This window comes from Lagopus muta, chromosome 5, assembly GCF_023343835.1.
Source record: "Lagopus muta isolate bLagMut1 chromosome 5, bLagMut1 primary, whole genome shotgun sequence".
NCBI classification, from domain to species: Eukaryota; Metazoa; Chordata; class Aves; order Galliformes; family Phasianidae; genus Lagopus; species Lagopus muta.
Genome location: NC_064437.1, coordinates 10,987,715 through 11,015,515, shown reverse-complemented (window position 1 = coordinate 11,015,515; position 27,801 = coordinate 10,987,715). Strand labels below are relative to the sequence as shown.

The following is a 27,801-nucleotide window of genomic DNA, read 5'->3' as shown; positions in this document are numbered from 1 at the left end:
TTTTTATAATGTTGCTGGCCATGAGTAAACCAAACAAATGAAAAACCAAAGCCAAACCAAACAAAAAATGTGGACCGTGTGGTGGAGAAAATTCTGATGTGACAGTTTGTAAAATGTAGTTTGAAAAGATGTCTCAAATATGTTCATCAAAGTGTTGCTTTATAAATATTTATTTAAGACCTGCGTAATGTAATATTGAAAATCGCTTGAATAGGCATGCTTTTTTATCTTCTGACTTCCTTCTGTGTGGTGGCTTATTGTTTGTGTTTGCTTTTTATTTATGAACCATCGGAAACAAACTGGGCTGGAGTCAAAGTCTTTCAGAAAACATCAGTGACAGAAAGCAAAATTAAAAAGATTAATCCTAGGGAGCGAGGGAATTGGATGTATTGTAGGCTTTAAAACAGAGCAGATCATGCAGCTTCTACTTCTCACTGTGAAACAGAGATAACAGCTGTTATCTGAGAGATGTATATTGAGTGATAATCAGCACAAAGATCTTCAAGTTCTTGAAGAGTTTATTATGTAAGTAGTGTTCTTCAAAATTGGTTTGTGTTCCTTGAATTTGGACTAGATTTTAGTCTTTCATCCACATTGCTGTGTAGTAGTAGTAACATTGAAGAGGCTGAATAGAAATGCATGCTTTCTATTACGTAGGCTGTTTCTAAACAGAATCTCTCCTTTGAAGATTTTTTAGGTAATTTGAAAACCTTTGATTAAATGAAGGAACTACCTTTGTAACAGAAGTGTTATTTATTAGTGCTTTTAGGATTAGAGGTACCAGACAGTTTGACCGACTGTGTTTTGAACCAAATCCATTTTAATAATTTATTCTGAAAATTTTCACCTCAGTACTTTTCCTGTGACCTTGTTCAAGCTCTTCTAATTCTTAAAATTTGACAAAGCTGTCTTGGGCTTAATGAATAATGAAGGCCAATCTCTGTGTTGCATAGGTCTATGCTCTGCAATTAGAAAAAGGGTTCAGTGAATTCTTCAACGTTCTTGGCATTTAAAGAGAGTTGAGGACTGAGATTAAATAATATTTTTGGTCCAGTTCTTCCTCATTGTAATTTGGCTTCTGTTGCATTTTTCCATCTGATCGGGGTTGGAATTAAACTTTATATACACTTCAGCTCTACAGGATATCATCATTCTGCTTGTTCTGGTTGATGGGAAGTTGCTCATTTGATCACTGAGGAACAAGGTGTTGGTCACGGATGTGGCACTGGTTTTAGGTGCTGATGCAGTATTTGGACAAGGTGAAAGTTAATTCTGAGGGTTTCTTATAACTTAGTTAAATAAATATGTCCTCAAAGCTGTTACTGGTTTTCTAAAAATGGGTAAAGGAAGAAAGCAAGCACTGTCTGCTATATTAGAATGATTAAAGCAGGAATTTATTACTTCCCTCAAGTATTTTAAGTCTTCCACAGATTTTTTGGTATACGTATCACTACAGAACAGAGGCTTTCTTGTAGAGTATTGTAAAGGGGTCACGGTGTCTCAGTGTAAGGGCACAGAGGCTTAAGTCTTGGGCAGAGACAAATGCACCTATTCCTTAAGCTCCACCTGATGAGCGAGCTGTTACTGAGAAGGAGTTGTCAGGACTGCCAGACAGCTGGATGGCTGGGGGGAGAAAGCTGTTCTTACTGGGGGTGTGGAGAAGTATTTCTTGTAGAGGTGTGAGGGACCATGTAGGCTGTGACTGACTAAAGGATTTGTAGTGGGAAACCATTAACATTATGACAGATTGTTGCTGTTTTATTTCTGCTTGGTGGTGTTTTTTGTTTTTTTTCCCCCATTTCCAAGTGTATAGAATGTCTTTGGCAACTTTTGGAATTGTATTTTGCAAATCATTCTAAAGTTAGAATGTATTGGTACATGTTTTCCGCCTACTGCCTTCTTGTTATTTACTTGCACTTTCTCTGTGTATCTGTCTCTGAAAGTCAGAGTGTAATGAGCAGCAAGTCTTACTTGTTATTTATACATGATTAGATTGCTTTTGATAGTAACTGCTCTATCTAAATTGCCCCTTGAAGAGATCTGACAAGGTGTCTGTGTTTTGCTCAGCTGCCAGCGCTGCTCTCTGGGTGTTTCCTCAAAAGCAAAGTTCTGGGAAAAAGGAAGCTCATCAGAACTTCTCAATTCTTTCCAGTCTGCATCTTGTCTGCAGTTGTTTTGTCCTTTAGAGAAAAGTAGGCAAAGTAGAAAGCTGCTGCAGCTCATATGTGTTTTTTAAATTAATTTTCTGATTTTAGCAAATTCATGATCTCCATTGTATCAGTTTTCTGGAAATTCTGCTATGTCTCATGTGTTGCAAAAAATGCCAAAAGGCTGAAAAATTATTATTCAAAGTATCAGTGTAGAATCTGCAGCAATGTGATTACATTTCCTATATGCTTGCATAGTTTTAAGTCCATCTGGGAGAAAATGGGTTTCTAACAGAACAGAATGTAGTTATCTCATTTCTCTTTGCTGAGATCAGCTGTAGATTTCTCTGGATCATGTAATTGGGAATCTGCTGATCCTTTGTTAAGAGGATTCCTAAGATACTTTAGATAGAAAAGGTTCCTCTCATAGTTGCTGCCATCTCACAGCTTGTGCTGGAAAGGACAATGAGAAACACTGACTTTTTGTATCATGTCTGAATTCATATAAGCTTTCCTCCACCCCAAAGGGAAGCCTTTTCAGAGTTTTTTTTTCCTACTTCATGTTTTGTTTCAAGACATTTTTGTTGCTGTTTCTTATAATGGTGAGGTTATTGACCCATAGTGTGATTTGCCTTCGAGTTGAAACAAAGAGAATCTTGCAAATCCTTAAGAATCCTCGGTATTTACTCTCATAAAAGAAGGCTGTATGTAAAGAAGCCCATTTTGCTGTTGGGACCTTCCAAATTCTCCAGATATATAAAGGAATTGGTTTCCTGCTTTTAAGATCTAGATTATTTTTTTTTCTTTCCCTTTTTATTCACCTGCTCCCTCCACCAGAAACCACCCAACCCACCAGCATTCTATGTTATTTATTTCTTGTTAATATTTGTGATTTTCAGTTATAAGCTGACAATATCCCTGGCTAATCACAACCCAGAAGTGATTTTATTGAAGCTTCCTTCATTATGTGAAGGTTGTTGGTTTTTTTTTCTGCTGTCAGAATTCTGAATGCAGAGAGGGAATGTTTGACCTGAGGAGTTCTCATAAAAAGAGTCAGGGGATTTTCTGTGAGAATCAGCAGAGATCTGGGAGGGCTCAGTCTGTAATATTCTCTGTACCCTTTTCAGGCTTGCTTCATGTGTCACTATGGCTTTCTTGTATGATGTGTACCAGGTGATCATGTGGACGTTTCTTCTTGTCCTGTCTGTTCTCTCAGCAGGCCTGATTTGCAGAAGTAATATGAGCTGATATATAATGTTTGTACATATCCTCCCTCAAATGGCTCCTTTACTGCATACAAGCAATCCCTGCAGCTTCCTTAGCGGATTAGCTAGAGCTACTGCTTTGAAACAACATTTGTTTTTCTTACACTTCTACTGTTGTATTCTTTCTGTGTGAAGCCTGATGACTGTTTCATTTCGACTCTCACTCACTATTTTCCATAATGAAAAGATGTTGAAAAGAGCCCAAGGGTTTAAATCAGTTACAAATAAGAATGCAGAAAGACTTATTTCTTTTTCTCTGTTGCCTTCTTTGCGTACCTCAGGTTCTGTCAGTGAAGACATGCATCAACTGAATTTTAGTTTTCAAAAGAATTTTAACAGTTTTGTATTCAAACCAACTGTAAAGCAGAATGAGAATGGAGTGAAGTACAGCAGATTCTGTGACCCCTGCTTGGCAGAAGCAGATGTGGAGAATGCTTCCCCCCAGGGAGTTCTCAACTCCAGTGGAAAGTAGGTTATAGCTGGTCAATACAGATAGAAACCATAAGGTTGTTGAGTTGCTTTGTATTCTCGTTATGGAAACTTGGAGTTCTGAGTTGAACGAAGTAACTGTGCTCCTTATGCTTGTAGAGAGCTAAGGGTAAGGGGCAGCCTGTGAGTAGGGCTTCACGTTACAGCTAACCTGATCCAGTGGCTATCTGTCACCAGCATACGTAGGTCTGGCCCTTGCTTTCTGGTAGCACCTGTGCTTGTCTGACCATTACTGTAAGCCTGTCCATGGAGCTAAACCAGCAGAAAAATAATGGCTCTTTTGTAGGGTTTGTATTTTTGAAATCAGCTCATTGCGAGATCAAATTGAATACTAAGGCAAATGCATAGGAAAAATCAGGATGGTGCATCAGGGTCATGGGGAGTGGGATTGCCTCTGTTTGTAGATTAAATCACTTAACTGTAAAATGAAACCTCACCTGGGAAGTCTTGTTGAAAAATTAAATAGAGAATGACTGAAGGCTTACCAGAGTATGTGTCAGCTCCTTTGGTAAGGAGGGAGGTGATAGGTGGGTGCAGCATTGTGTGCTGTATTAGGAAGATAGTGGGGAAGTGGAGACTAGGATACAGCAATAAACTAGGAAAAAGCTCTTTGGAATAGCATCTAAGTAGATACAGGTGGAGCAAGGGTAGAAAAAAGAGAGTTGCATTAATTCAGATACAGAATGATCCTCATGGAAGTTACCTGCTAGGCACAGCAATGGAAACCTGTTTAAATTAAGACATATTCTGATACGAGCTCAGCTGAAAAAAAAAAAAAAAAAAAGTGTGTTTGCATTGAATCATAGCATCCACTATTGATGAAAATGCTGTCTTCAGAGTAGTCTCCTGGAATGGCCACATGTATTTTTAATTATTCTGCTAACTTGCACGTATGCTTACAATTTTACTTCTTCAGTTTAAATCACAAATACCATAGGGTTGCTCTTCCTCTCGACTGAGAGTGAATAAAAATGTTTCTAGTGTTTCCTCAATTAAACAAAGGCAATCCAAACAGTCTGCATGTAACATTCCTAGGAGGAAGCAGCACCCACCTCACCTGGCAAATCCAGGCAAATTTGTCAGTCATGGGACTTGACATTTATCAACAGTCCAAACATTTTACGAACCCGCTGGGCAAAGTTGGGTAGTGTTTGTGTTAATAGAGCATTAATTTCATTGTAAATAGTGATTTGAAATTTTAATGTCAGGGTTTAATCTGTGACTCGTTGAACTGATTATATGTGCTCTTCCTATAGATCCCATAGACATAATTGTAAAAAGAAGGCTTTAACCTGTGCTTTGAGAATTTAACCTGTGCTGAGAGAATGCATGTATTCCTTTGGACATTGCATTAAATGTTTTCATGATGGCATTAAGGATTTGTTTTTTTTTCTTTTCTGTGCAGTGCAAAATCTGCAGGTGTTTGAAATGTTAGCATACAGTTAGAATTGTTCAAATACTTCTAGAGCAGTGATATGTTGATAACATTATTTCAGTGATGACAGAAAAAGCCTTGATAATAATCTAGAGCTGATAGAAGTCTGATGACTTGATTTCATCACTGTCTACAGGCAGAGTTATAGAAGGATCTCACAGAACTGAATGGGGGATAAAATAGAAGCAGAATCTCATTTTCAGAAATGTGAGGTAATGCATAAGAGTAAAAAAAAGACCTCCCTGGCTTTAAGACAGCTATTACTGCTCTGAAAAGTGTTCTGATAGATGCTTCTGTAAAAACATCATTCATAATATAAAACATAATAGTTTTCACAAGCCGTCAAAAAAAAGTAAGTAGTGTTGACCACTACTGGGGAGAGTTCATAACATAAAACATGACTGTTCTGTGGTAAAAGAAAAAATAAAAATAAAAAATCCATGGCATATAATGCAGCCCATTCTTTGAATGTTTTATTCAGCACTGATCCATCTGCCAGGCTTAGCATGGAAAAGTGCAGCAAGAATGATCAGAGGTTTGGGACAGTTCCTCTGTGCAGAACAGCAGGGCAGTAAGCCAAATAAAATATCCATTAATTCTGCAAACAAACAGCAGGTAAATCCTCAGGTCTGCTATGCCCTGCATGATCATTGTATTTCAGTACCTCTTGCGTTTCTAGATACAGTAAAACTAGTTATTAAACGTCTGGGATTTTCACGTTTTTTCTTCTTGTGTTATCAAGAAAGGAATGTAATTAATTGCTTATTGCCATAGGAGAGAATTAGTCACTGAGTTATGAGAACTTTGTGTATTCAAAGTATAGCAAGAGCTGCTCTTAGGAGCTGTATTCTTCCTGTGTTTATTTTTCCTCTTTTATGTTTGCAGCGTTATGCTGTAGGTAATACAGTTATTCATAGAGAAGTGCTTTAGTATTAGACAATAATTGCAGATGTTCTGTAAGAACTGGCAGTCAGGGTTTTGGTAATATTTTAAATCATAAAGCTAAGCAGTTTTATGGATGGCATGTAAATTAAATTTGTCAGGTTAATCCTTGCTTAATACTTGATGTCAGCTCTTCAGAGGCACTAAGAAAGGAATAAGCAGAGCACTTGGTTTGACATAGCTCTCTTAAATTTCTTACAGTAGTTTGAAAAGCACTATGCTTTAGAAAGGATCAGAAGGGCTTTTCTGCGACATCACTGGCAAATAATAAACTGTAAGCAGTTTATTATTAAAAGAGAGCAACATAGTCTTGTGCTTGATATTTTTTCTGTGTAAATGCAAATGTGAATATGTTTGTCAAATTGAATGAAAGTGACTTCTGGCTTTGTTATTGAGTGTTTTTAAATTCATACTGCCAAGATTCCAAGCTGTCTGTGGCAGATTCAGAGAACTGCTGATCACATTGTTTTCAGTCTTGTAAGAAATAAGCATTTTAATTGAATGTGTGTAACTGAATGATTCACTGGGAGAACAATAAGAAAATTTCCTCTTTACAACGTATTTGTACAAGCTAATCTAAGTTCAACATAAATAATTTCCCCGTTTAGTCTAAGATTTCTGCAGTTTCTTAAGTTGGGGTTTTCAGCGCGCAGTGTGTGAGACAGGTGTGTGTAGGGCAGGGGCAAAGGCCGTACATGAGAGCAGGAACTGCAAGCACACATTTGCGTTGGTGTGATGGATCAGCCATTTAGGGAAGGTATCTGAACTCTGACAATCCATTTGCCTTTGCTTAGGATAGATACGGAAACTATATAATTCACTCTTTGACCTGGCTGCTGACAGCTCCTTCCTGTTGCCTGAGTCTGGTAGAATATGCTGAAGGTTGACTGTAGCTCTTCCCCTTTGTTGTTGTGCTTTGAGAAACTCTCTAGTGGCTGAATCTGGAACTTGAATCCATCTTTCTTTCTTGGAAACTTGTATTATTAAGAACTGTAGACAGCATATTCAGACATACTTCTATATAGGGTTAAATTCTCAAATTGTTATCTTACTGAGTGCAATCATAATTTGCACAATTGAATTAAAAATTCATGAAATAGGAAAACAGTGAAATACTACTCTAGTCATGAGTTTTGTCATCTTGAGACAAAGATGGAAAGTCAAACGTGTCAGAAATGAGCTTCAGGAAAATACAGTGACAAAAGCCAAGGTGTCATTTAAAACCTTGAGGTCTTACTTTCTATTAGAGGAGGTAAAACCGAAAGTGTAACATAAAATTACTGGTACTCACTGCATTCGTTTGAAACATTTGTGCCATTGTAGCACAGGTATACTTTGTTTATGCAGCAGCTTTCCATCCTTGATAATACTATGGATCTTTTCTTCTTTATTCCTGAAAAAATGTGTACAGATGAAGTAAAAAAGTGAAACTGATGGTAAAACTGAGTAAAACAGAAAAGTGTCATCCCTGTATGTTAAAATGGAAATTGTCATGAGAGTGCCTGTATTGGGTATCTAATCCTTCATCATTACTTCTTTCCTTTTGCCAGATTATGGATCTTGATATCCATTTAAAAAAAAAGAAAAGAAAAAAAAGAAATATCAGATCTCTCCTTTACAAACACAGCCGGTGCGTTAGCTTGAGTGCTAACAAATTATGGGAGCTCAGGGAACAACAGGGAATCTCTTCTCTTGTGGAAGAGAAATGCACTGAAATTTATCACACGGGCAGAAATGACACGTGGCTTGGGAGGACTCTGAACTGACAGTAGTTGGAAGTGGGAAAGGCGTTGTGTTTTTGGTTCTTCCCTAGGCCTCTGCTTACACCTGTTGCTGGAGACAAGGTACTGACTGCACAGGCCTCTGATCTGCCTCATTGTGAGGAAAGATGTTTGAAAATAAAAACGTGTAGAAGAATAGACTTGCTTCTAAAGAAGTGAAGTTTTCAAAGTGGGTACTCAATTAACATAAAAGGGATCTGGGTACCTGTGTGCACAGATAAGAGATACGTACATGTGCTTAGACAGTAACAGGCAAGTCTTTTTTGCTCTACTGTAAATGTAGTACAGCTTCTCAGTATGTGAAACGTGGTGTGTATTTAGAAAGTGCATGATGAAGTATTGAGAGTGTTTATAAAGTGGGAAGGAATAATACAGTTGGGAGGAGTTTGGCACTTTGTAGGCAGTCTTTCATTTTATGCTTGAGCAATGAGCAGAATTTTGAAAGTGAATTCCTCTTTGCAAGTACAGGAATTAATAAACTGGCTATTGCAAAGCAAAATAACGCTGGAGAACAATAATAATTAAAGCAGAATACCTGGGTATTCCTTGTATCACAAAGTTGAGAAAAGCAAACAGGAAGAACATTGAGGGAATAAACTGTATTTCAGAAATGTGTTGGCATTTTAATGGTAGGTTTAGAAAAACAGTATAAAATCTTAGAAAGGCTTAGAAATGCATTTTTTAATCTATAAAATGTATCTATTTTGCAAATTAATAAGCTACCAGGGGAAAAAAAACAGCTGATAAATGATCGTATTGTGCAAAAACTTTACTCTTTTGGCTGAGCTTTCATGGTAGCTGATTTCATACTGAGATTGAAGCAGAACAAAAAGACTGAGATGTTAAATGTGAGTGCATTACAGACAAACTTTTTATGTGTTTCCAATTAATACTATGAGCAGAGGCAAGGCAGAACACAGAAAATTCAGGAAATTAAACAGTATGTTATTCATCAGTTGAATATACTGATCTACCAAGACTTTGAGCAGAGCAAGAGAAAGCGAAATTGCAGTCAAGCTAAACAAAATTACACTTCTCACAGTCTATTGAAGTTATGTATGTTAAAATAAAAAAGGAAAATGGACTTCTGTTGTACAGTTAAATCAAGGAAATTCTGGCTAGCTATGCTATCTGGAAGCAGTTGGATGTAGACAAGCAGCTACACAAAGTAATCTACTAGCTGAACTGCAAGCACTCCTGTCTTATGTGTGTGTAAGATCAAGACCAATTCAGAATTGAGAAGAAAGGATATGTAATAGTGTTCATTCTGAAAGGTTTCTCTATGACCAGATGTGGAGCAACAATGAAACAAGAAGTGATTGGTCACTGTAAGAGCTTTAAAAATGCAGTTACTAATGCACTTACAATAACTTCAAATTCTTTTAAGTGGAAATTTCAGGAATCCATGTAGACTAAAATATGCACAGTGGTCTTATTCAAGAGGCTTATGTTGAGACCTGAGCAAGGATGAGGATTGAACTGTAGATGGCTATGAAATCTGTCTGCTTAATAAATTAATTGTCAGTTGCAAAACAGGAATTCATCAGAATTTAAGAGTAAGATGCTGTTTGTAAGTGCTGGTATCTGTTGTTCTGTCAGGATGGTAGGGCATGAGAGAAAATGTCTTTGCTTTGTGGCAATCTTGGGGCTACTGAAGTGAGCCAGGCTTGTTCTCAGGGTAACTGATACATTCAGCTCATGAAGAACATTACTTTGAAAGACTATTTGCAAAGGCAAAGCTGTCATATTTAGTTAAGTGTAACCAGCAGTTGTGATTTGTATTAGACCAAACAACACGAGGCAATGAAAGTAAATTCTATTCTATCTGCAAGGCTAGAGTAAAAAGATTTTTTGCCACAAATCACTATTTTGAGAACTGCAGCAGTGGTAAGGTTCTAGCACAGAGACGTATCAGAGAAGTGTTTGAGCAGATGCATGGTCTCTGACTGTTAATGCAGAAAACAGACTTTTCTATGCTTGCTGTGGGCCACGGACTTGACTTTGTGTATTTGATTGCACTCTACAATTTGCTTAATCATAGAGTAGAATCATGGAACCGCTGAATGTTTTATGTTGGAAGAGACCTCAAAGACCATCGAGTTCCAACCCCCTGCCGTGTCAGGGACACTCTGCCAGCTCAGGCTGCCAGGGCTTCATCCAACCTAGCTTTGAGCACCTCCAAGGTTGTGGCACCCACAGCATCTGTAGGCAGTATGCGCCAGTGCCTCACTGCCCTCATAGTGAAGAATTTGTTCTTATATCTAGTCTAAATCTTCCTTCTTTTAGTTTAAAGCCATTATCTTCAGTCCTTTTACTACACGGTCCTGTAAAAAGCCACTCTCCAACTTTCTTGAAGGGCCTTTAGGTTGCGTGCTTCATGCTCCCATTTCCCAAATATTCTGCTTTGGTATTTGCCTTAACATTTGTTGCAGTGGCGCTTTCAATCACAACACATGGAGAATACCTGATTGTGAGTATGTGTTACTGCTCTGTCTTGTACTTCTGTCTTTGTCATTATGGTAGTTTTCAGAGGCTTATGTAGCTGATGCTGTAGTAGTCTGTATTAAAAAATATGTGTATTTACTGATGTGTGTCAAATACATGCCTTTGACTGACAATCGTTTGGGATAAAAATACATGGTTTTGTGCAGTACAAGCATTACAGTGTACTTCATAAAGTAGCATGCTTGCAGTTATTTTGAAAGTGAATCAGAGTGGCATTTCTAATGTTGTACTCTATACATATGAGCAGTGGTGCTACAGCTTGCCTTGGGGCTTTTAAGGAAGTCAGACAGCACTGTTTTCCTTCAACTTCTTTTCAAAAATAAACTATTAACACTGTTATTAACTTCTTGATAACTTCTGTCAATAGCAGGGAAAATTGGGAAATGGTATCTTGTTATATGCTTAGTATTTTTTGTGTGTTAGAGAAATAACAGAAAATAAACCACATTTTTCTTATTTGCTTTATTGATATGTAAATATGCAGTTAAGAAATTCAGTGCTATTGGAGTCTATTTTACTAGAATAATATTTCAATAAAATGTTATTATAACCAAATCACTGCTACTGATTTTTTTTAATGAGCTGCTTTCCAAAAGCCTGTTTAATCTGTTGTATCTGAGATATTAATCACATAGGTGGTTTTGTTTGCGTAACAGCAAGTTTATTCAGCAGCTGAAAGGTTTCACAAGAAAAGCAGTGAGTTTCACTGGGATGGTATTGTGGAATAGATAAATGAGGTAGGAAGGATATTCAGTGATAACCAAGAAACATGGTTAAGTATATGATTTTTTTAAGGGGTACATTGAAGTTAATGGTGTAGTCTGTTTTTAATTTTCTTGAGAAGTTAATGGTATTGGACAACAATTACTAAACTTACCATCATTAAAGTAAGAATGTTTAGTTAAGGCTACTGTCCTTAGTCATGCTGAATGCAATTATTTATTAATTTGCAAATTTGTATTAGATGATGTTATAGTAGTTGAAATTTTGTGCATTTTTCCTGTGAATTAAAATGAAGCAGTAGTAGGTATATTAAAGCGTGGAATCTAGTTTATTGTTCCTGTGGCTTTGGTAGCACCTCACAGAGCTCGCATCTTTTCATTTTATCCATTTAGACACATCTGAAAAGATAAAAGGGAAGCTGATGCTTTCATCTTTGAGCTATTGTTAGATTCATTTCATAATACAGTTCTACAACTATTTGTGTTTACAGAGTTGTCACAAATACATGTGGCAAATCCACGGGGTGACGTGCTGAGGTGCTGTGTGTGCAGCTGTGAGTGGGTGAGCTCCCAGGTTCTGGGAGCCCTCCTTGTCTGCTCCCAGTTGGTCCCAGTTCTGGTTTCTCTCCCGTTCTGTTGCAAGCTTTCTGTCCTCTACAAGTTATCAGTGATTTCCAGTCTCTCCCTCACCCAGTTGTCAATGTCCACTTGCTCTGTTGATCTAACTGCTCTCCTTCCCTGTGTGTTTAACATTCCCCTTAGCTTTCTTCCCACTTTCACCAAGAATGGAGGTAGACAAATTCCTTGAACAAAAGGTCAGCAGTCTCTTCACCAGTAGGAGGGTTGGTTTGTGTTTGTTTTTTTCTTCTGTATTTGCGCACAGAAATGACTAATTATTTTGACTGAAAATTGAGGTGAAAGGCAGCAGGGTGGGAATAGCAATCCAAGGCAGATGCCTCAGTGTATGATTTCAGCTCGAAATCTAATTTGGCCAAGATACAAGAAACTGAAAGTGGTTTAGGGCTTGTCTATAAGGAGAAGAAATCTGATAGAGTGCTTTCTTGAGCTCTGCTGTGTAGTTACACCTGCATAATTTATACTTGCTTTTATATAAATTGGCAACCTTATCTTAGAATTTGCCTAGGAAAGGGATTATGCCTTTGTCATATCTGTCCTCCCTAATGCGGGAAGCCGCCTTTAGATAAACTACTGCAGACTGGAAGAATTACAAAGGGACAGATGGGCATTGCTAGTCATTCACATGTAACTTGCTGTTTTGACCTTTCTCTTTCATTTGTGGTTTAAAAATCAAAGTTCAGTGTAAAACAGTGCAAAAAAAAAAGCTGCTTATGGTACAGAAGAGGAGGTTAAGCTCTTGTTTATATGCTCATGACATGTATTTATTTTTACTCTTGCTTCTTCTAGACTTACGTTATAGCTTTATGCATCTTATTGTTCTGTATTGTCTGTGGGTGTAGATTATTTGCTTGTGTTTGATACAGTGTAAATCAGAAAAATATTATGAGTTCTTCTGAAAGCTAATTTCTTGCGAATGTAGTTATTTGTAGGAAGAGATGCTGGCATACTTAGTTTTGAGAGACTGGTGAATATAATTTGTTAAATGGAATTGATCCCTAATTTGATAATACTGCTTTGCTAGGAGGCAAAAAGCTTTATTTTTGAGGAGAAACTGAAGTCCTGATAATTTGAGGTCAGTGAAGGTTCTCTTCTGTTCGAGATAGTTTTCGTCTTGGGCAAATACTTCTGTAAGTGATTAGATTCTGTTTACTTGAATAGCTACAGTTACAATAGGTACAATAAACGTCATGTTTGAAAATGTTCTAAACAACACGCTGCTGCTTTACAGGGAATTTAAGAGTTGCTGTTTTATAGCACAGAGGTGCCGCAGTTGTATTTATTAGTTTAGGTGATCCTTTAGTATTCTTCTGAGACGCACTGTATCTCAGTTGTGCTATGCAAGCTTAAAATTTACAGGCTGATTGCTTTTTCTGTCTCTGAATATGTGTTTTGGAATGTATAGATGATGAAGAGAAGGCAAATGGTGTAATCATGGGAAACATGCAGCCAGTGAGAACACAAAAGCCTATTCATGGTTCCTTTCATGTAATATTCTGTGGAAAATGCAAAATCATAAGATGTAATAGCACTCCTCTCGCAAACAAATATGAGTCCTGCTGCTACTAAATCTACTGAAGATTGTGTGCATCTGTAACGCATGCATACAGCAGTTGGTTAACAATTTCTAACGTGCATGTATGTATGGGAACTGCTGAATCACGGCCTGAACCTCTGATTGATCCCCTGAGGCGAGCCATGGGTCAGCCACAGGAGCACAGGTGAAGGCAATTCAGCTGTACTGCTGGAAGGAGGGGAGCCTGGCTGCACCTCTCCTAGACCTATTTAAGAGCTGACCACCAAGAGGGAAGGGTCTCTTCTGGAGATCCACTCCATTGGAGTTTCATAAGTGAATAAGGATGTGGGTAAGCATCCTGTCTTTTCTGCTTTGGTGTAATAACTACGTAGCCAAGCTCTCTGGTATACCTCATAACTATAACATCTGTACATTCATTGATTGTACAATGTAATTGACAGTAGTCACAGAAATTTGTGGTAAATGTTACGCTTTTTTAAACCACTGTAGTGTAGGAGACTGAGTTACACGCGCTTGGTCTGATTAAACTTAGCTTTTGTCAATTCTGTTTTGTATCTTGGCGGAAGATTCAGGAATGAGATTTGCAAAAGGCCACTTCTGGCAACCAGTTTCATATCATCACAGTGATACACCAGTGGGAAGCTCTTGGTGCATTGCTCTGTCCTAAAGTGTGAATAGTGGCCAGTGATCCAGAGTGATTTCTGAGAGATTCTAAAGAAAAGCGACAACACTTACAGGCTCAGAAATATGGCAGGCTTTTCTTTACTCTGGTGTAAAAGTCACTTATTTTAATAGCTCCATACACTGTAGCAGCAGGCTAAAAAAAAAAATTAGGTCAGTGGAAGTAGCATTTCAAAATTAGGGAAGTAGATTGGGATGAGATACAGAATTATCAGGTGGACATTGTGTCAAACTCACTAAGTTATACACGGTCTTAAACTCTGAAGTCACACCGTATTACTTTCATTGGTGTGGATTTTCTCATTTTCTTTTCCTCCCCAGAAAACATTCTGTATTTTGGTATTAAAGAGATGTGTGCCAGGGGGATGCTTCTTCTGAAGTGTTAGAAACTGGAAAAGATAATGTAAAATCTGGCAAGGTGTTTTTTTTTTTTTTTTAAATATTAAAATACAATGCTTTGAAAAAGGATGTACATTAAGGACTCTCAGGTTCTGATGACAGAAAGAAATGTGATCAAAGGGTCTTAGAACTGAAATAGAAAATTCTGCAGTTTTCCTTTGAGGCAGTGGCAGGCAAGATCCCACACATCTGGAGCAGAAGGAAACTGAAACAGAAGAGGATGGTTATGTATGTGTCACATTTGTTCATGTAAATGGTAACTAAACAAATAATAGATTTTGTTTCTGAAGTCATTTTGGAATTTACTGCAGCGTGGGACATGAGAGCCCTGCTGCTAGTAGGAATCTACAGTGGTAATATCCAAGCTGTTGAAAAAGTTTTGATCTTTATCACCATGCATGCAGTATTATGGTTGTGCAACTGTTGCAGCTTTTTGTTATGCTCTGCCACCCAGGCATGAGTTGTCTAGTTCTTTGTTTTTTAAGATATTGTATATAATGTTAATGTATCCAAATACATAAAGCACCACCACACAATAATAGTAGAAGCTTATGTTGCTTTGCTCCTTTTTGGGCCTGTTTGCTGATGTAGCCCACATGTTTTCATATTGACCTCTTCTCATTGATATTGCTTTTCTTGCTTAGATCTGTGTTGAACATACTTTCTCTAACTGTGCATGTGTTTCTTAGTTCTTGGGTTTCCTTTAAACTATTGGCTTGTACTAGGATCCCACATTCCAAGTACTGGTGTAACCCAGTTAGGAAATGGTTTATTCTACGTATGTAGGAAGAAGTTTCTTCATTCTGCTTTCCTCAGCTGTCATCCATGTATGTATAAATTTGTGTCTTCTGTTGCTGGAGGTTTTCATACACACAGCTTGCACCTTTACTAAAAAGGATTCTGGTTAATTTAAATAATAATGATCTAACTAGAATTTGTATCAGTGGAGTCCACGTAAATCTGTGTAACACTTCAAAGGTTTTCAAATATTAAAACACATATCCTGAAATGCCATTCTGTGTTCTTATCAAATCGTTAGTTGTACATAAAGTGTATTAATTTCTGTAAGCAAATTAGAGTCTTGCTGTGTCCAAGTGCCACGCTGATTAATGTATGCCCACTCCTTGTGAGGTTTCAGTAGCAGCACTTGCTGTCTGACTTCTTACCCATCCTTCCCAGTAAGGGACAAATTCAGACTTTTTCTTACTTTAAAGCCTTGTCTTCATCTTCATGATATTCTGCATACATCTGTGACTTCTCACTCCTTCATTCTAGTAGACTGCACATACCAGACTGTGCTGTTTCTTAGCTGATTCTGTCTTTAGAGTTTGAGTCTCCATTGTGATATTCCCTTCATTAAAAATTGATTTCACTCTCTGAAGAAAAGCTTGAACCTAAAATCATATTAAGTTTCCCTTTCCACACATTTTTCCAAGAGTGGTGTCCAAAACATTAAGTTATGATTGCATTGGACTTTTAGTCATGGAAAAGATAGCTGTTCAAGGTGAAAAAGAAGTTACTGTGTTTGTGAAACATAAATAATTTATCTTCAAGTCATTTTTTTGTTTTCTGGTTTTTAAGCACCAATTGAGGTGCAGCCATTTCAGTGTGCCTTGCCTGTTTAAAATTTTACTTCCTGCCCCCCCCCCCCCTCCCCCAGCAGATTCAAAAAGAAATAAAAAATCCCAACTGAGTAAAAACTTTTTTGTTCCCCATGGTTTCTCCTCATGTGATATTTGTATTCTTTTTGCTGTTTGAAAAGTCCTCTTTTCCTCCCCAAGGCAACAAGGCACAGCAGGGAAGCTTTCCTTCCTGCAGTGAGTAAAACAGGGTTGTTTTAGAGGAAAGTAAATTGGAAGGGATATGAAATATGCAAATCTGTGGAAAGCCTGGTGTTGCTTGTTCAGCCATTCCTGAAACAAATTACACAAATCTATGGACTGGCAATTACGTTTTTTGAGATTAGGCCTTCTTCTGTTTGACTCAACAGTTGTATGTTGTCTCATGCTTTTCCTGTATTTTGTATTTTACCAAACTTAGTGAGCTATGGGATTTTTGTTGGGGTATGATGTTTGTTTTCTGTAAGGCTGCCAAAACCTGTCTGTGTTTTTGCAGTTGGGTGTCTTTCCAGTCACTTAAAGGGATCTATAAAGAACTTGTATATTGGCTTAAGTAACCGAGAATATCAAACAATATGAAAAATAGAAGAAACTTGATGAAGGAGGCAAAAAAGATAGTCTGCAGTTGTGTGTGGTGGAGCTCCTGATGGGGTTAATCTGTGACTGTTCTTGATGTGTTTCTGCTACGGTTAGATGGCAACTGTTCCTTTTTGTTCATTCCTTTCAGTAATTTGCCTGTTGTGTTTTTAAATATTTTTCTTTGCCTTCTTGCTTCTCCATTCTGTATTTGTCTTTTGTTTTGACAGTTCCCTACTGTTTGTTAAATTCAGAAGTTCAACTGAATATTTGAAATCTCATTTGATTTCATTATCTAGATAGAAGAATTGGTGATACTTACGTATCATCACTGTATCTTTAATGAAGTATCTTTCATTATTTAATTTTGCTGTAACTAGAAACAATTCTGTAAATACAAATAGATACTCATTTTTATTTGTATATACAAACAGATACTCTTCTGCACTTCCTTTGAATTTATGTTTTGAATTGCCAACTTCATAGGGAATTCATTTTATACTCTGACCAATAGAAATCATAATTAGGCTCAAAATAAAAAGTCTGTTTCACAAGGCTTTGTACATCTGTAATCCAAATGTAATAATGGTGTGGAAAGAAAAACATGGAGCAGCTTGTCAGCTTGTGGTTTGCACCATGAAGTTTCTGCTTTGTATGAAAAGAAGTTTACTTTTATGAAGTCAATGGAATATGAAGAAAAATTCAGTAACCTCTGTTCTACAGTGAGCTGTAGCATCTCCATAGTACTGGATTTTCTTAGATGTGATTCCAAGTTTTTTTACTCATTGTAGTTGTTGGGCATTGGCACTGGTGCCCAAATCTGAGAAAACCCGAAGTGCCAAGAATTTTTTGGATCGTTAGATTTATTTCTGTCTTTCACTATCAGAATTGGTTCACTTCTGCTATTAAGAAGGTAGTAAATGGTGGTATTTTCCTTGTGAGAAAAATAAATTCAGTGTGAACTCTGGGAAATTGTTCACTTGTAGCGTGCCTATTAAGGGTAATTCTGGGATTTGAAGTCATTGTAGATCTTGATTTTCTGCTCAGCAGATAAAAGTTAAATAGCAGAAATAATTATTTTTCACTCTGTGTCTAGTTATATTTGACTATGTATTTCAGAATTCATTACAGTAAACTATATTTTTTACTACTTGCTTTCTTGTGTCTCTTGAAGTATGTTTTGAGGCTTGAACGCATTCATGTGGGGCTCTGTTGTGAATTCATTTTGTTGCACATCTTCGGTGAGCTATACTGAATCACTTAATCCAAGAAAGATATTTTACATTTGAAATTTCAATTTGCATTTCACATTAGCATTCTTAATTACTTTATAACATACTGTTCTGTATGTGGGGCACTCTTAAAGCTGGTAATTGCTTCTTAAAAAAGAGCTCCTATTAAATACTGTGGCGTCTTTTTCTTAATTTTAATGAAGTAATTTACATGTTTTATTGATGTCCTTTGTCCTTTTCTCAACAGTTCTCAAAATCTTGCTAATGTGATGGCGTAAACTAGTAAAAAGGCATTTGCATAACATCATGGATGTCAGCAATGGTGTGTGATATTACTGAGGTGGTACAGTGAGAGTCTACTGTGTGAAACATCAGAAGTTTATATTTCTTCTAATTTTGCAATGGTAAGATTTTTATTTTCTTGTAAGTAATAGATTTTTAGAAAGTAACAGCAAAACAATATTTTTGTCTTGTCAGAAATTAGAAATAATATACAAGTTTGACAATAAGTACTTGCCAAAATGTACATTGGCTTTTTTATTTATTATACTATAATGGTATCCATTTTGAACATCAGTTACTAATCCTCGAGTATATTGGTAGAGCAGTGTAGGTGGAGTATCTAAATGGCCTTGTCTTTCACATTTGTGTTTGTCCACAAATGAGAATGCACTCTGGAAAGCAATGAGCTTGTATGTTAAAAGGGGGTGTATAAGCACCGGTTCATGCATATGAAGTATAAGTACGAAATCAGCACTGTAGACACAGTAGGAACACCAAGCAGACAACGTTGTTAATTTAAGAGTCAAACTTAATTGCTTAAGAGGTGTATCCTTCTTGTCCTATTCTCTCTTTTCTGCTCTAAGACTACATGACACCAAGTAGTAGAATTTTGAGAATTTATACTCTCACTTATGTCTCTTCATGAGACATAAGTCATTTCTGAAATGAAAATAACTTCATGAAACAGTTTTCTTCCATTTGTCATTTAAGCCTTCCTAAAATAAACATATAAAAGGTTTGGTTCTGTACTTAAAATTTTAAGTTTTCACATCATATGACAACTGAGCGGGTCTCTGAAATCAGGAATTTGGCTATATGGAGGAGGGAAGCAATACAATTATGCACAAATGTGAATCTACTGATGATCATGTATATTATGACATTTGTGGTAAAGTGCTGTTTGATATGTTGACTTTTTAAAGATGAAATGAACAGAAGAGGTACAAGACTAAACTGATGCTTATGAAAAATGTTATTTTGAGTTTGGGCAAATTGAGTACTCCCGCTTTTCATCCTGAAGGCTCAAATACATCCACTTTCAAACTGGTTGTTTTTAATTTAGCATTGAGTCTGAATTTACTTCAGTGTTGGTAATGATTCATCCAACCAATTGCATGGAAAGTTTAAAAATGGAGAGAACTTGGTAGATAGCATTCTAGTACCTCAGAGGAGGAAAATACTGACAGTATAGCCAGGCTTTTCATTGATGTAAATGTGCAAAAACTGGAGACAGTGATCATAAATTGAAACAGAGGAGGCCTGACCTGTATGTGAGAAAAAATATTTTCTTTGTGAGGTCAAACACTGGAACAGGTTACCAAGAAAAGCTGTGGAATATCTGTACGTAACGGTTTTCAAGGCCCAACTGGATGTAGTCTTATGTAACCTCATTTGAATGTTATTTGAGCAGCAGGTTGCTTCTCAAAGTCCCTGCCAACCAGTGAATGATTTTATGATTCTGATTCCGACATTAAAAATAACTATTTTTTTACAGGTTTAATTTCTTGGCACAGAAGAAGTGTTAATACATAGCTCAGACATGTTTATTTTGACACTAGATAGATGTGATAATATGTTCTTCAGAATTGCTTTTTCTATGGATGTTCTTGGATGTTCTATGGATGTTATAATTTTTTTCATTGTGGATTTTTTTATTTTAAGGTTTCCCAATGAGTGGATCAGGATGAACATACTTTAGGGACTTGCCATAGTATGGCTGCTTCTCGATCTACTCGTGTTACAAGATCAACAGTGGGTTTAAATGGCTTGGATGAAAACTTTTGTGGTCGAACATTAAGAAATCGTAGTATTGCTCATCCGGAGGAGGTTTCACCCCATCCCCAAGTACGGTCAAGGTCACCAAAGAAGAGGCCAGATTCTGTGCAAACTCAGAAGGGAAGTAATGGTGGAAGAACTACTGATTTGAAACAACAGAGTGCTCGGGAATCATGGGTGAGCCCTAGAAAGAGAGGACTCTCTACTTCAGAAAAAGACAATGTTGATAAACAAACTGTGGAAAATTGTGAGAAAAGACAAGGAGAACCTGTATCACCAGTTTTGAAAAGAATTAAACGCTGTCTACGTTCAGAGGTACCCAACAGTTCAGAAGAAGACTTGCCTACTAAAACAGAAAAGGAATCTTTGGAGCGTAAAAGCTTAGTGTCGGACAATGATGCAGTCTCTCCTGGGACTAAGAGAGCTTGTCGATGTCTTATATTGGATGACTGTGACAAAAGGGAAGTTAAAAAGGTGAATATCTGTGCAGAGGGATTTAATAATTCTGCAATAGTTGAAGAAATCACAGGCTATCAGACTGTCAATGGAGTTGGTGAGAGAGACTCAAATTCTCTAAACTGTGATGACTGTCAGTTTGATGGGAACTCTAAGCAAAACAGTGCTGGCTCCTGTATAACCAAGGACAAAACAGTAGCAGAAAATGGAAACTCATTTGCCCATTCTTCATTGTTGCTTAATAGCAGCAAGGAGGACGGTGTTGTAGACCATTATGTGCCTTGCACAAACTCTCAAGAACAGGTAAAGTTAGAGGACCACAAAATAATAAGTGACTGTTTGCCTGAGGAGCATGCTAATCAGGCAGATGAGCCAGCTACTGGGTCCTTTTCTGAAATCCAGTCAACTTTGTTGAGGGATTCTGAGGAGGAAGTAGACGTAGTAGGAGATAGCAGTGCCTCTAAGGAACAGTGTGCTGAAAACACCACCAACAACCCGAATACTCATCATGACAGTACATCAATCTCAGGTGAACCTGAACCACATTCTTCATTGCTGGACTGTGTTTCAGCTCAGATGACATCTATTTCAGAACTTCAAGAACACAGATACACATTGAGAACTTCACCACGAAGGGCTGCTCCTGCCAGAAGTAGCCCTACTAAAAATAACTCTCCTTGTAGAGAAAATGGACAAGTTGAGGAAAATAATCTTAGTCCCACTGAAAAGAATGTACCTGTAGGTATTAATAATATCAATGGATCTCCCAAAAATTCTGAAGAGATTAAACAGAATGAAAAAGAGAGAAATTGTAATACAGATAATGGGAGTGACGGACTAAGAAAGCCATTTTCAGAGGCTAGGCTTGTTGCTGGATATGTACCATCTGCCAAAGAGAGTGCCAACAACCACACTGCAGAGGATGAGGAGGAAGAGCCTGATGTGTATTACTTTGAGTCAGATCATGTGGCATTGAAACACAACAAAGAGTATGTGTAACTATGGTAACCATGAATTCTGCTTTTGTCTTATAAAATACATAATAAGTATTTAAAGTACTTTCAGAAAAACTTAACTGCTTTATAATTTTTGTGTTCTTCAGTACTCATTTTTCTTTCTTGCTTCTACTTCAAACAAAATTAAACTATTTAATATGCAGTATGGTACAGCAATGTGGTTTATACATCTCTCATGATGTGAGTTCTTTGGACAGAAATTGTTTTTGGAAACACATTCGTTTTTTCTCTAGAAAACTAGCTGGAAGCAAAACCAAAGGATTAATAACTCTCTAATTAAAGAGCTCAGTTACGTATCAATGCCTGTGACAGAGCACAGACAGTTTGAAGATTTGTCATTCTATTGTACGTAGAATTTAAGGTTAGATACCTTGTTTTCTTGCTCATGGGAAAGACCATTACCATATTAAGAAAGATGAATTTACTAACTGTAGCAGTTTGAGAACTTCCTCTGGAGTAAGTTACACCTGCATTGTTTTGCATTTAAATGCAAATGTGTACATTCTAATTTTTAGAAAAGAGCACTGACTTGTTTTTACATTTACTTAGGTATCTGTAAGTAGAATTGTGGTAATTGTAAATGTATGATATCTGTGACAGTGATTCTTAAAACAGAAGTATACTTCTCTCAGTGAAGAAAGTCTACATAGAAAAAAATTGTCTTCAAATAGTAAATTGGCCCTGATTTTATTGAACAGTCTTTGTACTGCTCTACTGAGTTCTGCGTCTTTTGTAGTTGCAATGTTTGCTTCTCTTTCTGTTGTGAGTACTGAAAGGCCAAATGCAGGTGAACTTCAGTTTGCATATTAAGAGCTAAAGACACTGCTTTAATTTATGTAAATAGCACAATTGTAATGAATAAGAAATGCTAAGCAAAGATGATAGTTCAGTCCAGCAGAAATTTGTCTGTTTGGGGAGGATAGTAGTTGCATTGTTTTCATGGTGAAATTTTGCTCAGTGTTGGATACAAATGCATTATTTTAATCAGAGAAAACTGGGGATTAGAGCATAATTAGAGCATGATTGAGTCACACTGAGATGTTAAAATAACTGTGAAAGATGTACAGCTTCAAGCATCAGTCCGAAGTATATGGATACTTCTCCTGTTAGATATAGAAAATGTCAGCTTTGTCTAAATTGCAAATGAGAAAGATGGACTGTTGTCTTTGAAATTTTTGTATCTGTGTATAGAATGACTTTGCTAGGTATGATAGTAAAAGTTATAGAGTTATAGTCATATACTATCCACCTCTTTGGTGTATAGTAGGAAAAGAATGATGAAGAGTAGGTCAGATTTTTACATGTAGCCTCAATTTTAACTTCTTCCAAAATAACCACATCCAAGACTCAGGAGTTCCTTAAACGAAAACCTGTAACTAAATGTAAATGCTGTAAAGAGAAAAAGAAAAAAAAAAAAAAAGGGAAAGGTTGTTATTATTAAATAAAACAGGTATTAAGGAGTTCTTGAAAAAATTCAGGAACGTGCAGGAACGTGTTCTTTTGTCAACTCTTGAATATTTAAGGTTGCTCTGAAAGTTCTGCTACTTGTTGTTCAGACAGGCAAATAGTTTGTGAGAGCTGGTCGGGGCCTTTTGACGTTGGAAGTTTATATGGATTGCCTGCAACTTGGCCCTGCTCCTAACTTGCTGTCCAAATGCCTATTTTCTAAAGAAAGTGCTGTGGTTTTTATCTTATATTTAATCGATTTTTGGTGAAAAAAGTGAAACATAGAAGTCTCTTCTACATCAAAAATCTGTAGTTTTTACTTTTGAAAAGGGAAGCGTGCTTTTGAAGGTAGTGTTACTTAACTTGATATTTTTTTTTCCTTTAAAAAATGTTACTAATGCTAGAAGATTTTGGATGGAAACGTGTTGTTTCGTTCTTTTTTTATGTAGGGTAGAGGTTATATTTGTAAAAAAATAAGTCTAGCATTCTAATGGTTTCTCTTGATAATATGATCATATGAAAGATCTGAGGTCTATATTTGGCATTTTTGAATGCATTATGAAAATAAATTATCTTTTATCTGGAACTTCATAGTTCAAGAATTAATAAAATACAGTGCAATGCATTCATTTCCAGATCTAGAAATAAGTGTTCACTGCAGGCTACTCTTAATTTCTGTATTATGGCTGTTCAGTAATGTGTTGGATTATTCCTGTTCAGTCTCACTTGATGCTTATTTTTGAAAACGTTAAATTAAAAAGTGATAGCAGAAGTGTTCTCCTAGATTAGTGAGGTGCAAGAGAAATTCCAGTGTTCCTGTGCTATCAGGTAAAGGCTATATTCATTTTGACTTAGATATTTTTAGCTTAGCAAAGTGTGTGCTGGTCTTAGGCTTATTAGATGTACAAATGGCATACCGTTTTGTTTTTCTGTCTTGTTAGTTTCTGATTAAACTTGTCTTTATGGATGATATTTCCTCTGGCTTATGTTTCTGTTTACTTTCGAAAGCAAATTTGGAGAGAGATTAACATTTTGACTAGGATCAGGAGGTAGATTTTGCAAGACAGTAATATTGTTCTTCACATCCTTCATACAGGGTAAAAAAAGGCTCTGTTCCTCCATACTGAAGAATCAATTTATGTCTGTAGATTTAAATTATTCCTAATTTTATTACATAGCTTGATTACATACATCTTCATTCAGCTGATTTTTCACTCTCCAAGGAGCTGTTGCAACATTGACAAAACATCAATATAGCAAAACCTCCAACAGCCAGTGATATGGCTTGTTGTGTGGAAAACAAGTATGTTGTGATACTCTTGTATCTATTGTTATTTCAGTTTTCTCATCTTTAAGCAACATGCATACATGAATATTTTTAGACAACTGATGGTGCATTAGGAAAAATAACCACAGAAAGCAAAGTGTGGAATATTATTCTGAGAGGTCGGAGTGGTGGGTGCTCCACAACCCTCTCACAGGATGTATCCATCCTACAAAGAAGGATTCAGGATCTCTAAACAAAACATTTATTGCAATGTTGGATGTTCGCATCAACACTGACAGGCTGATCTAAAGGCTTGTGTAATTGTAAAGTACTGTTGATGTTAATTTTCCTGTTCTTACATGCCCAGTTTGAATTGTTGTGTATTGTTGTAATCAGAAAAATTGTTGTTTCAGGAAAAAAGCATGGTTTGGTGAATATTTGAGAACTGTGCTTGTATTTCCTAGCTCAGAAGGGTTTGTGTTTTCTCTGGAGATATTTCCATAGAACCAGAGATTTTTGTTTAATTTTGCATTGCTGAATTTTATATGTTGTGCTTAGTGTTTTGCACGTGTCTTTTATTGATAGCATATAATATCTTTTTTTTTTACATTTTAATTCTCCCTTACAGTGCAAAAGCTTACTTTAATTTTCTGTCTTTGCATTAACTTCTCAGTCTGTTTTCCCCTTTGTCCTGTATTTGTGTTTCATTTAATGTTCTTTTTTTTTTCTTTTTCCTCTCTACTTACTGTTTTTGGAGGTTTGTATTGATTGGCAAGCATTAGGGTTGTATGAGGGGAAAAAATTCTGCTCAACACTTTTCTCTGGATCTACTGAAGACTTTTGGTGAAAATATGATTGAGGAATTGAGTTTCCGTGTACATATAAGGCATTGTGCAGTGTATTTATTTCTAAGATCATGTAATTTGGTGGTTAGCTTTACAGGGAGGGGATTAGGCCTGTAGATACAGGCACAATTCATGAATTGTGCATGAATACTTGCCTGCAAGCATTAAGATGCAAGAGCCAGAGTGTTGTGCTTGTTTGGTAAATAAATATTTTCATATCTTTGTTTTTATTACTTTGTAATATTTAAAATTGCAATAGTTGTACCAGCATTTAATCTGAAGTCAGATGGATTAGAATGAATTAGTTTAATACATCTCTTAAAACCCCATTTTGTGAATTCTTACTGTGGATTTTATTGTTGCAGAAACCTGGAAAGACAGAGAGGAATATGTTGGATATTCCAGTAAGATCTGATATTTAATTGATCACTCGTAGAAACGTTGATTTATTTGAATGTGTTTAACTTCCAATATTACATGCGTGTGACAAACAAAAAAAGCATCTCTGGCATCTTTTCCTATGTTACAAATTCTGTATTTTATTCAGTTGGTCACAAATGTTTCAACCTAATAAATCAGATTTTAGAAGTTCTCTGTAGAATTTCATCTCATTGCACTTGCTAGAATGCAGTCTGGTGCATCTTGGTATGGTAGTTGTTCATTTGTTATTAGCAGTTCTTCTTGAAGTGCAACTCTAATGTAATTCTTCAGCAGCATTTTTCACTAATATCTATGTACCACTTTTTTTTTTTCCTTGACTGGATGAGTATTAAAAATCAGACTACTTTTCATTGATTATGTTTTATGATAAAAGCACCATATCTATCCTTATGTTTACGTATTATTCAAGAATAAGTATATTACAACAGTATTTATCTCTGTATTTTCAGATATGTTCAGGTATGTCAGAGAATAGATCAAATTTATCACATAGTACGGATTAATCTCAATGTGCGGATAAGATTGTGTAACATTCCTTTGTAGTGAGGTTTGTAGCTATGAGTAGCCAGTACTGCAGACTGAATTATCCTTCCCTATTATTTTTCAGGACACCTTTATCTCATTTTTCTCTGCAGCATGCATGCAGTTTTATTGTGAGGAGACTGGTTGGTAGATTTTCAACATCTTCAGGAATACAACAAATTGGTGCAAATAGAAAATCAAGTTACTTTTCAGTGGCTGATTTTTTCCTTACTGAGGTGGAGAATATTAGAAGAAAGCAGTTATTTTGTAAATATGTAACCTCTGCTGATTTCTTAATAGGAAGGTATTTTTCAGCACTGGTGAAGTATAAATTTTAGCGTTGGAGAATAATAGAAGTTAGCAGCTTTATTTTTTATTTTAAAGGCATATGTGCCATATGCATTGGATCGGAATGTGTTTTGATTCTTGCTTAGTCTGCGCCGTGGAGTAGTAACATGGCATAAAGTGATACATTTTTCTTACATCACATACTAATGCAAAATTTAAGCATAGATCTTTTTCACGGAGCAGGTTCTGTTCTTTGATATCGATCCATATTCTCAGTAAGTACCAAAATATTGGCTTTAAGTAAAAATCTCATTGAATGTATCTCTTGAATGCTGCAGCTAGTTTATCTGCAAAGCAGAAAAATAAGAGAAATCAATTAGGAACTCGTAATAGGAGTTTCTGATCAATTGCAGAGTGGTAGTGTGCATAATTGCGTTACTAAATCATGTTGTGCTACTGTAATGGGCATACCACCAGATCTATTAATTAAGTCCTGATTACGTTTTACACCAGTGTGAGATAGTTAGGATTTTGATATATTTTTCTGTAATTTTTACTGCTGGCATAATTTTTTTTTTATAATGTGCTTACTCTATACTTATAAAAAAAAAAAGGGTAAATGATATAAACTATTGCAGGATCAAAGCAAGCTTTAGTAGAGTATTTTCATAATCATAGAACATGTTTTATAATTACATAAACTATCCAATAAACACTAAATAATAGAGCTCTTAGTTTGCAAGAGGGAATGCCTTGGGCTGTGCTGTATCTGCTTTTTTTCACACTAGTAATAGATTTATTCTGGGAACTATGAAATGTCAAATTCATTTGTCAAATTCATTTTTCTGTCTCTGAATATATTTATCTTGCTGTCCGCCACAGTACTGTCCTAGTGAACAGCAATATCAACCACAGAGCAGCCCACATTTCAGTAATGTATCCTGTGGAATACTGTGTCCTTTGCACCTTGAATTCTCTTCCATTCTGATTTGCCTGATTTTTCTCCTTTTTTCTTTCTACACTCTTCCAAGTTGTCACTTCCTGACCTGGAAGAGAGCACAAGCTCTGTGGTGCAGAGTATTATGTCTGCTTTGCTTGCCTTTCCCTTAGTGGAGATAGTAATTGTGATCTCTCCCACTTCCAAACTGCAGATAGAGAACATTCAGGAGCTCATTTATCTTTCAAGCTTCCTTGATCACCATGGTTCAGAAATCACGGGGGAAAAAAATGTACAAATTACAAACAAAACGCCCACCAACTTCCTGTCTTAATACAGAACAATGGTAGAAATTTTTTTCCACCTGGTCATAAAAAGCACTTAAAATTCCTGAGGGATCTTCATAGTAATCAGGTCCTGATTAAAAAAAAAGTTTAAAAAAAATGAAATATTAATTTATAAATTCAGCACAGCTGCTGTTCTGGTTGTGTTTTTGGTTATACATGAGCGACACTTGTCACAAAAGCAAAAGTGTATGTGATGACATTTAAAAGTTTTA

General features: G+C 36.4%; 1 protein-coding gene across 4 annotated transcripts in view; it reads left to right on the top strand.

Annotated features, from left to right (window-relative positions):
* ZZZ3 (zinc finger ZZ-type containing 3) overlaps nt 1-27,801 on the top strand; it is a 56,940-nt gene that overhangs the window by 5,629 nt on the left and 23,510 nt on the right. For all 4 annotated transcript variants that reach the window (XM_048944587.1, XM_048944589.1, XM_048944586.1 and 1 more), the window contains exons 2-3: nt 18,214-18,370; nt 19,911-21,469. In XM_048944587.1, coding sequence (XP_048800544.1) covers nt 19,962-21,469 — 1,508 coding nt within the window. In that variant the 5' untranslated portion in view covers nt 18,214-18,370; nt 19,911-19,961. The remainder of the gene's footprint in view (nt 1-18,213; nt 18,371-19,910; nt 21,470-27,801) is intronic.